Raw genomic sequence first — 11468 nt, forward strand, 5'->3', positions numbered from 1 at the left:
TGTCATTTGAGCTACAAGTAACTACCGTTTCTCCTCTTATTACAGTGATAAGGGCAGAGTTGCCACCTCAGCCCAGTAAAATACCTGGACATTCGACCAGTGGCTTGATTATTGCTAGAAACATTTCAGTTCGACTAGCCTACAGAACCTGATCTTATTAAGCTAGCGCGTTGCAGTGGTGGCTAACGGCTAAACATTTCACTAATAGTGCACCTTTAGAAAACGGCTGTCCCTAAACTCTGTTTAATCTGAACCAATTATACTTACTCTTTGTATAGAGATGATTTGATTAGATTTAAAAAAGTAGAATTACATTTCATAAGTTTTGGTGACATTTTGTGGATAGGACTGTAATAATGACAACCACAATCCAGGAAAATTATTCTGGGTGGGTGGCAACTCTAGTTAAGGGACCTTGAGTTTTAAACAGGCTAATGTAAACTTTGCTATACTGGCCAGTGAATACATAAACAATATATCTTAAGTATTTTTGTTAAACGCTTAAGGGATACATTTCAAGTTGTAAAACCTAAGGGGCTGAAACAGAGAGTCCAAAACTTTTACAGTTATGGATATTTTTCACATTCCACTTAACCATTTTACACAGCTCACTTAAGGAAAAGGGACACAGTATGGCCAATATTTGCTTAAGATCTTTTATGCAAGTGACCACAGTTGTTAATAAAGATGTGAATAAGCATTGCTGTGACATAACCCTTCTTGGCCTTTAGCAGTCTGTATCACTATACCACTGTCTGCCTCTGACTCTGTTTTTTTAAAGCAGGTTTGCACTGTGTTTTAAATGAACTTGCGCATGGTGCAAATAATGTTCTCCACTGCTGAGTCAAAAGTTGTTTTGATTTCATTGTTTGGTAGGCAAAACAATTATGTTGGCTAGGCTCCACAATATCTTGCAGACGTGTTTTTGTGGTTCAGTCAGTGCAGTATGACTGCTTGCTTGTAGACTACTTATTACCCATAACATTATTTCACTTGTTAAAATGGACAAACTGCTGAGCACTACAAAAGTGTCACTGTCTGTTCCTTCACAGGTTTGTACAAGAAGTGAGGAATCCAGTGCGCTCTAAATATTAGGGTCAGTGATCTGATTTGACATCAGCTCCATTTCCCTTCTGTCTTTGTTGGTGTAAGTATTGTATGGTACATCACTACTACAAGGTATGTGCAAGCCTATAATAGCTAGTGGCTCAGCTGAAAAGCGTAGTGTAATTGTTTTTGTTTTCAACTCCCAGTCCTGGCTTTGCATAATCTTCCCAGTTGCTAGCTGTCATAAGTTATGTATAACTGCATTTTCATCCAGTGCATTTTCTATGAATCAACTTAGAAGAGCCAGTCTCATTGATTGTGCTTGTAGTGTGCAAAAGAATGGTTCTATCCTTGTCTATTCTATGTCGTTTGCTAAAGTAAAGTGACTGTGCTGTGTTTGAAACAGTTACTACCCTACTTCCTCACTAGAGAGGGAAATGAATCCTATGGGCTTTGTGGGTGTGAATCCCTTTTAAGGCCCTAGATATAAAAAGGGGTGCAATATACTGGAGTAATATAATTTAGAATTTTAACTAAGAATGAGCATAGGCTGTTTAATAACCTTATAACTTTACAGAATGACAATCTCCAGCAATCCATTGTTGCCTTTGTTTATTATCAGTGTAAAAAGAGGAGATTTTTTTATTGGACACTCCAAAGAACAAACTATGCAGACATCACTAAATAATATCAAAAACATCTGTTAACAGTTGAACGAACAGACAGGAATTCTATTAGATCTTGATTTCATCAGCAGAGAATAATGGTTATTCTGAGTCATAAACTAGATCATCAGTCACAGTTTCTACTAAGTATTATTTGCCATTAGACAGATATCAAATAAAAATCATACAAAAAGAAAGATCTTTCCTTTTCAATAATACAAAAATGGATTCACATTAGGCATATACAATACAATAGGTTACGTACATACAGTGACCACAGTCACATCTCTCCTTGCAGTAAAAAGTAAGAAAAAAATCTAATCGGTAGAAATTGTTACAGTGTTGAGAAATTGTTACAGTGTTGGGCTTATTTATGCTGTGAAGGTTTCCTTCTGCTGTAGTAAATTATTTGCTGTATATAAAAATGTTTAGTTTCTAAAAGCATAGTGGAAACAAGTATTTAGACACTCTTGTTTTTGTTACTTAATATACTTTCAGTGCATATATCAACATCAAATATAGATAAGGAAGGAACACTCCAAAAGTCTTGCAGGACTCTGTGAAAAAGGGAGCTTCGAGATCCATGTCTAAAATATGCACACTGATGTTTAGACAAATCAGAACTCCCTTGGAACAATGTACTCTTTGGCAATAATTCAGTTTGTCATGTTGCTAGAAAGGAGGGCTGCACATTTGATACCAAGAACACCACAGCTTCAGTAAAGTATGGAGCATGTCATAGAAGAAAACATGAATGGAGTGATGTACTGGGACATAATAGAGGAGAATTTAATTTCATCTGCAAAGAAACGGTTATCAGAAGGACTCTCATAACCTCTAAGAATTGAAAACGGGTTGCCAAGAGGAATGGGCCAAAATTGAACCACAATGCTTCAAGAAGCTAATTACTTCTTACCATAAAAACAAACTTCTTAATTTTCGTTCATAGGTACAAGTCAAACGACACCATGTGTGTAAATTTGCAGTGAACATATGCACAGGAAGTATATTACATAACAAAAAGAAAAGTGTCTGAATGCTTGTTTCCCCTCACTGTAGGCTAATGGTAGTATGGGTCAGTAACATTATTGGGAATATAGTTGGGATATTTTTGTGTGTATTTGATAACTGTTTCAGATTGTTAGATTTTTATCTATTTCTTTATCTATTTCTCGATCTATTTAAATCAGGTTACAGACAGATTACACAGATGAAGCATTAACTGAAGCTGCAGCATCATCAATGGCAAAAGAAACTGCACTATGAACAGTGTGAAATGACATTGTATACATTTCTTTATCATTAGAACCAAAGAAAGAACCTCGTCTCAAAGAATCTATGACCTTTGTGTTGCAGCAAGCTAGGATTACATTTATACCAACCTCTTTATATTCTTTCAACAGTCCTTTTAAGGTGGTAATTCCTGTAGTGTCAATGAAGGACATGGAGGAACAGTCCAAGATTATGGTATGGAAATCCAGCTCATTAGCTATTAGACCTATACTTACATCACCATTATCTTCATCAGGCTTCTTTGCAGCTCTTTCTTTTGCTTTTTTCTCTAGTTTTCTCCTCCGAGTTATTTCAAGGAATGGCTCAAGTCCAATTGCTTTGTATAATGACTTTAAGAAAAAGTCTTTATTGGCATAGTAAAGGGGAGCCTGAAAGCGGAAAATTTTTACTTTGGAAATGCTCAAAAGGTTGTTGTAGTCGCCCATGTCCTCATAGTGATTAGTGTTCTCGATTTGACCCAGTAGTGAAACCTTGGGGTACTGGGTTTGAGCCACAACACAAATCATAGAAAAGACTACCCCAATCAGTAGTCCAATCTCCACACTGATCAAAGCAACTGAAGACATGGTCACCATCCAGACAATTGCATCAATCTTGCTGAGACGCCAAAGCCTGGGAAAGTCTCTGAATTTCCGTAGGGCGCCTCTCAGGCTGACAATAATGATGCAGGCAAGGACACACTTCTGCAGGGAGTAGAAAAATGGGGCTAAAAATAAAAGGACCAAGAGCACTACAAAGGCGCTTACTACACTAGAGACTTGTGTTTGGCAACCTGTTGAGTCTTTCACCATAGTTTTGGCCAGAGCAGCACTTGTGGTGAAGCAGTGGAAGAAGGATGGAATAATGTTACAAAAACCAATCGCCAACATCTCCTGGTTTGGCCTAACTGTGTATCCATTCTTTTTAGCAAACATCTCCGACAGGGAAACGGTAAAGGCGAAACTGATCACAGCCAGTGGAATGGCATCAACTGCTAGCCTAGGCATCAGTTCAAAATTTGGGACCTGTGGGGGTATGAAACCAGTTGGAATGGCACCTGAAATACTAGAGCTGTAGTGTCCATTGAGATCAGCAAAATGGGACACTATGGTAGCTACTGCCACTACTACAAGTTCTGTGGGCAGTGGCATTTTCAGACGATTCTTGTACCGTTCCTGGAGCTCTTTCCCTCCTACTAGCACAGCAACACAAATAGCACTTGTGATCATATCACAGAAGTTGGTGTTGTGTATGTTCTTAAAAATGTTGATCCAAGTCACCACCACTGTTCCATAGCCCTGGTGGCGAGGGATTTTGAGGCCCAGTAGATACTTAACCTGCACTGTTAGGATGGTACATGAGGCACCAGTGGCAAAGCCATCCAGCATTGGCGCAGATAGGTAAACAGAGACAAAACCCATCCTAAACACAGCCATTAGTACCTGGAGAGAAAATGTAGCATATTAGGATTTCACAGTAAACAGTTATTTTTAGAACTTGGAATTTGTGTAATGAAAGGAGGAGGTACCTGGTAAACTCCAGCAAGGAATGTTAATGCAGTTGCAATACTGATAGCATAGCATTCTTTTCCACACTCCATACTGAAGGCCTTTATGGTGAGATTAATTGCAGTTTTGCTGTAGTCTTCAGTGATGTTCCATTCACTGTCCAAGGAGCTTTGCTTACTCTCATCACTCAAATCAAAACCTGCCAGATAGACTTCTCGATCTACAACCTGCCCCACCATTAAACTCATGAGACTGAAGATACCCACAGATACATGCCTGGATGTGCCTAAGATAAAGTAGATGATATTTCCAAAAAAGGATGTATATAAACCATAAATGGGTTCTAGGCCTGCCAGCAGGCAGTAAGCAATGGCTTGAGGGACCAAAATTATCCCCACTATGAGCCCTGACATCAGATCACCCCATCCATATTCCTTTATCTTATACTTTGGCAACCAGAGCACCACAGGGAAGAAGTCTGTTAGTGTGCTCTTTACTTTGGGCACCGAACAAGAAAGTTGACGGCGCAGTTTGGTCTTAAAGATCTCTGCTGGTCCTTTCTTTGGCCGAGCCTTGCGTTCCAAGGAGATCATGGGTGGAGATTTTGCAGCCTCCATGTCTTGTAATGATGATGTATCCATGTACTGATGAAGCTGTTATCCTGTCGGCTAAAAGGTGAAAAAGGCAGAAGGGTATTGGTGATCAACTAAATCTTTTATCAGTATCAAAAGGTACTCATGAAACAGACCCCTGTTGAAAAAGCTGGCCTAAAAATCTGCCCCATGCCCTATCTAGTTTATTGATTGGGTTGCTTCTTCAAGCGGAGTGCTCGAAGACTGCATACTGAAACTTAGCATTCCCTAAAGAACATACAAAATACAGAACTTGTAGCATTGTAGACACCTGCTTGTAGTTGCTTAGTGATGTGGAGGTGAGCCTGCAGATATTCCCTCTCAGTAGGTTATTGAGGAGCTGCTGGCTTATGGCCACACTGAGTGGTGGGCACAAACTAAATAAGAAATTACTTATAAGAGGGGGCATTATGATCAGTTCGTTCACATGGGTAAATCAACAGCTGTTCAAAACCCTTTCATGCAGTAAAATCTCTTAAAATTTGATCTCTGCAGCTGTTGAGAGTAACTTATTTTTTCTAAATTAAATTTACTTTATTTATCAGCTTTTATTTTATGATGGGTGGATATTAAGTAGGTCCAGGCAACAGAGGCTTGGCCTAACACCGTGCCTGTTCATTTATTATTGACCTTGGTTGTGATTTATTGACCTGACATTGTATCCAGGGTATGTATAGCAGACTTTATAGAGATCAGCACAAATTAATAATCCTATTTTATGGTGCCATTTATAACGGGTGAGGAAAATATTTACTAATTAACCTTACTGTTCAGAAAAGATATCAGTACAAAGTTACATTTTTACTAAAGCAAATATTACACCAACCCACAATACCCACGCCTCCTTGTATTATACAGTTGTATGCAAAAGTTTGAGCAGCCCTGGTCAAATTATGTTTTGTTGATTTTCTAAGTGAAAAGAAGTACACACTAATACATTTTAATGCACAATTACTGTGTTACTATTTGCTAAATTTAACATATTAGGTAAAAATAAACCATAAAATGTGGATTGTGCAAAAGCTGTCACATTTTATATTTTCTGCTTTGTTTTTTGTCCAACATGTTTAAACCAATAAATTTAAATTGTGCACTAAAATTAGCAGAAAAGTATTTAAATATGTAGAGGATGACTTATTTTCACTTAGAAAATCAATATAACATGCAGTTTGACCAGTGGTGGTCAAACATTTGCACGTAACTGTATACAGGGAGAAAACGTGTTTCACTTTGAGCATTTAGAAGTGTAATTACGATAGAAGTTCAGTTGATTCCCTAAAACACCCTCAAGTAGTAAAGAGTAAACAAAGTGTGAAGTCACATTACGTTAACCTATCTTAATGTCATTAAAGCAAACAGATCGGTTTTGATTTGTGCTTCCTTCCTGCAAGTAAAGATAGCCTGAAGTCAACTCTTGCACTTTGAAGCTTATATGGACTACAAAACTATATGTGGTTGTACTAAATATAAATTAGGCTGTCGTAAATGTCTATTTTAATTGTTTAAAAAAATCCTTTTCAGATGGGTTTGCAGCACACAGATAATATCTGGAGAACATTTCAAGTAATGCTAAGTGCATTTTAGGGCAACTAGGATAATTAACATGTTACAAAGTTACTCTCTTGTCGATACATTGCTCACCTAATCCATCTTTGTAAGTTAAAAACTAAACGGCTAGTGCATCTGTCACCAATAGCCCCAGCTACAGCATGCCTGATTCTGGTCCAGCTTGAAGGTTTGTATCAGTTACAGTTAATACAGAACTAGGTAGGTGATGACTCTTGCGCTAAAATCCCCACCAAGACTGTTTACGACTTTTCTTGAGACATGTTGTAGTATGCTTCTAGCTAAAGTTTCTTTCTTATCTGCAAAAGCACAACATGAAAGTGTAAGAAATCTACACAAGAAAGTCACTCACCCAGAGAATACGAGTTGAGCGAAGTCCTCAAATTCTTTAAAGGTGTACAAAACAACTTATATTCATCCAAAAAAAGGAAAAACCCTACACTCTCTTTTTCACATGAACATGTTCCTTGTCACCTTGCTCAGCCTATGCCTTAGAAACCCTTAGAGTTCAAGCCTGTTGGCAAATGATGCAAAAACATAAAGGCAGTCCCTTGTCAGATATTGCCAGTTTTTATAGGCTGAAAACACAATGGGTGGGGCTGTTGTCTCTTTACAGGGTTGAACATAGTTATAGTAGGTTGTCAAGTCCTCCATTGAGCAACATCAGCAGGATCAGGGCAAAGGGTGCAGTCCATTTCGTACTGACTGCTCTCAAGCGTGGGGTGTCTATTCAAGCTGTGTTCTTTCCGCTGCGTAAGTCACCTGAAGAGCCACCAAATGTCAGCATCTGGCTCGCGTGTCTCACGTATTGCTCTCATAACCTGCTGTTCAACTCTTTCAAACCAGCTATTTAAGCTTACGTGCATGTAAGTTCAAACTACTTATTAACCACTTCTCCTCATGGCTTACAAAACATTTCTATGTCCATGCCCTCAGATTAAGAAGCGTCATTGATTTTATTAGACTTCTGCTGTCCTATCACTACTTTTGGTTCTCAAATTTAAAATGAGTTTTTATTTCTACAAAATTATGGTCATGATTATGTCAAGTTAATTACTGTCTCAAGGGTAGAAAACATGTGTTCCCAATGTGTTATTATGGGAATCACATCAGAGTTTTCTGCAAGGTTGCTGAAACCAAGGCAGATTGAAATTGGCTGAAACTGGTCTGTGTCTTGTGATCACTGGTGTGATCTGAGTCAGTGACACCACTATATGAGAGTGTAAAAATAGATTTTACATGCATGCTTCAGCATGACCACATTAAAGAATTGAGTCTTATGTGTTTTTATTCTGCAGGGGGCCTTCACAGATTTGTGCTTTCAATGAAGAGAGTTCATTTAAGACATGAGTTTTTGTATTTGTTGATATGATGTAATTTATCAAGTAAGTTGTCATGAGATGCTTTTAGTGCATGATTTATGCATCAGGGACGTTGTTGGATTTGTTCCAGGTATTTTTCTGTGAATTGGAGTGGGACAAATGGATAACGACTTATGCTAGTCTGTTACTGTATTTACTGCAGAATGAGCTCTGGTTTTGTTCCACATGAAGGCCTCAATTGTCTGTTAGTGGAGGACTGGAAACTGAAAAATATTCCTGCATAATAACTTAGAGTCACTGTGTACGCTGTCAATTCAGAGAATTATTTTATCTGATATTACTGTTCTAATTCGAGATAGGGCTGGTGTCTTCATGCAAGAATCTATGAGAGAATTACAGATTATCTAAACATGATTTCTGGGAAAATGATGAACCTTATCTTCTTTGTAAGCTGTATGTTTAGGCATTTTGCCTTAGTTTGGATAACATGTGGGAACTGGCATAATGCCCCAAATCACTTATCACAAGTTGTACAGTGTTTTGGAATTCATAAACAACATAATAATAACAAACTATGAATAGATCTATAAAGATTAAGACAAGCAAGCGTTAGATCGATGTTTTTATCCAAATAGCTAATCTCTGATCTGATTTAAGACTCTTTAAGTGCCTGCAAATAGATGGGAATCCCTCATTCACAAAGCCTGCTTTTAAGGGGCCAGAATATCATGAGACAGAAAGAGCAACTCACCCTCATCATAGGAGCGAGTAAGTGCAGTGGAGAATACATTTGCCATGCCTTGCTCGCTGGATTTCCTGGTGTGCAGCTCTGCTAGCTTGCTTTGAATGGGGAAAGGAATGATGGGAAAAAAATGTCGCTTCTTACTGAGCTCTCCACCTCAACAGCCAATCCGGGACAGATGGATAGAGAGGGGGGAGGGGAGTTATGGGCTATCTGTCTTATCACCATGGAAACAGTGCCTCCCTCAGTCATGACTGAGAGCATCTGAATGTAAATGAATGAATATCTCTAATAAAATTGAATTTGTTTTATAAGACTGAATGTGCTGCTTGATATAGCTGAATAAAATTAGTGGCCGATTGCATGAAGGTTTATATAGATGGTACTGCCTTGCTCAGCTGCGTCGTTGAAAGACATGCTTGTGCAGTCCTTGAAATACAAACTAGTGTCTTTTGTCTGTGGCATCTGTAAGGAAGGCTGTCCTACATTTTGCCTATTTGCATACTGTTACTAAAGCGATGATGAGACAATATTTTGTCCAAAAACATATCACATTAAGCACAATAGAAATGACCTAGAATAGAAATTAAGCACATTAGGAATTTCAGACCTGTGCTTTTGTGATTATTCCTTTTAATATTAGTTAAGTCATGCAAACTGTTTATTGTGTTTCTTTTCAGTGTCAGCATTAACTAGTAATAAAGACATATAGTTTGTTCAGGCATGCTACTGTCAGGCCTCCGGATGTATCAGCACACAGCAGCTCACGTTGTAACGTACATATTAACCTCAGGGCCAACCAGTTTACATATAAATGTTTACACATGTTCAGTCAAGCAACTGACCAAGTCACGTATTTCAGGGATGTGTCTGGGAATGTCATGTGTCACATCTCATGTTTGAGAGTCCATGTCCCAGTTAACATTTAGAGTTTTAGCCCATTGCTGTTCAGCATATGCTGTTCAAACAGGTCAATTATGATTATTATTATAATTTTGATGTCAACTATCTCCTTTGAAAGGAGTTAAAGACAAGAGTGAAAGACAAACAAAATGCTTTGGTGTTATGTTCTGAGAAACCAAAACAAAGTTGTTAATGTTTTGTTTACTTCATGGGAAGTTCTCCACTACAGTAAGTATGGTTACTTATTGTTTTATGAGTAAGTAGTGAATTTGTGTCTAAGTGCAAGGGTTAGCTGATAAGAATCAGTGACTTCAAGCATATCAAGGATGGACCAAGGCAAGTAATTAACAAAATGAACAGTGTCAGCCACTGTATACTTATTTTCATTTTTGGCACAAATCCAACATGTATGTGCTAAGAATCACTCCTGAGTGATATAAATATGTTTATATGTTCATGTTCTTTTATTATTGCAGAATACACCCATGTTCAGTTTATGCAGGCATATTCATACAGTCATATGCAGAAGTCTGAACACCATCAGTCCAATTGCATGTTTTGCTGATTTGTGAAATATACATATAGTGAAAAAAAAATTCACCTATAAAATCAATATGTTATTTGACCAGGGATCCCCAAACCTTTGTTGACTGATGATGAATTAGGCCACCACCAGAGGGAGCAGGATTTAGACATTTAATTTGAGAGGAGACTTTATCTTGGTTAGTTAGAACATCAAACTCTGCAGTATGGGTAAAAGGTCTGTAGCACCCCTAATTTTCACGGTGTTGTACAAAAAATGACTTCACAGCATTTACCTTAAGTATTTATGCTGTGCAAATAAAGCATTATGTATACAAACACTAAATATAAATAGCAACCGTGTTAGCATTTCCTTAGTTTTTCCACCATCTGTCCTATAGCCTATACGCCATTTTAAACAAAAGTATGTCAGAAAAGTGTGTCAGACTCCTCGTCTGGGCTTTTCAACATTATTCCCTTACCCTAGCAACCAAGACTAACTGACCCTTAAAAGCCACTTAAATCATTAACCCAGGCTTCCCTAAAACAGATTTCTCCAGGAAAGGCTCTCATCAGTCCTGCACAGGCAATCTGTTGTCTGCAGGAAAGATCAACTGGTAGCTGCCGAGAGAATTTGTGCTGGCTATAGAATAAAAAAACAACAACATTGTCTTAATTTTTAAAAACATCAAGAGTGAAGCTGCAGTTTGTTGAATTTTGTCAGTGGCCTGGTATAGTTTATTTTCTGCTTTGTTAATGCTGATCTATTTATAATTAAACGCTACAATTATTAGCCCACATTTTGGTAGTCTGTTGAATTGTGTAATGTTGACAATAGAATTATTTATTGTTTTTATTTTGCTCTTGTTTGTTTTCAGTAATTAAGGTAATTTGACTCTCTAGGCCAGATTCAATCTGTTTTTCAGACAGGAGTGACAGCACCATTGGCTAGACTCTGTCTCTGTAGAAGTGTTAAAGGATTTGGAAAGATCCCAAATGAAACCCCAAGTATGACTCTTTGGCAGGGTGCTTTCTTTAACCACAAAAACCACACAGTTTTTTTTCTTCATTTACAGTGTCCACCTAAGTGCTGCTAGACACAAACAAAAGATTTTTTTTTGGTGCACTCTTCATAGATATAGTTGTCCAATGTTATTTTTTACTTGTATTTTTATGTGTACTTTTTTATAATATGATTACTATAAAACTATTGTGACAGTCCATGCGTTCCTGGGGGTGGCACTGGCAAGGAAAAACTCCTTGAGATGTCATTAAGCATGATTTGCGTA

General features: G+C 37.8%; 1 protein-coding gene across 2 annotated transcripts; it reads right to left on the minus strand.

Moving 5' to 3' along the window:
* Positions 1-1644: 1644 nt before the first annotated feature.
* Positions 1645-9140, minus strand: slc26a1 (solute carrier family 26 member 1). 2 transcript variants are annotated; one of them, XM_036587550.1, is made up of 3 exons: positions 8764-9140; positions 4513-5160; positions 1645-4426 (listed from the first exon to the last, which is right to left on the minus strand). In XM_036587550.1, the coding sequence occupies exons 2-3, from the start codon at positions 5131-5133 to the stop codon at positions 2915-2917; spliced, it is 2133 nt and encodes a 710-aa protein (XP_036443443.1). In that variant the 5' UTR covers positions 5134-5160; positions 8764-9140; the 3' UTR covers positions 1645-2914. The 2 variants fall into 2 exon arrangements, with proteins under 2 accessions (XP_036443443.1, XP_036443442.1); XM_036587549.1 differs by lacking the exon at positions 8764-9140 and adding an exon at positions 7043-7234.
* Positions 9141-11468: the final 2328 nt, after the last annotated feature.

The sequence above is a fragment of the Colossoma macropomum genome, unplaced genomic scaffold (assembly GCF_904425465.1).
Source record: "Colossoma macropomum unplaced genomic scaffold, Colossoma_macropomum, whole genome shotgun sequence".
Lineage (NCBI taxonomy): Eukaryota > Metazoa > Chordata > Actinopteri > Characiformes > Serrasalmidae > Colossoma > Colossoma macropomum.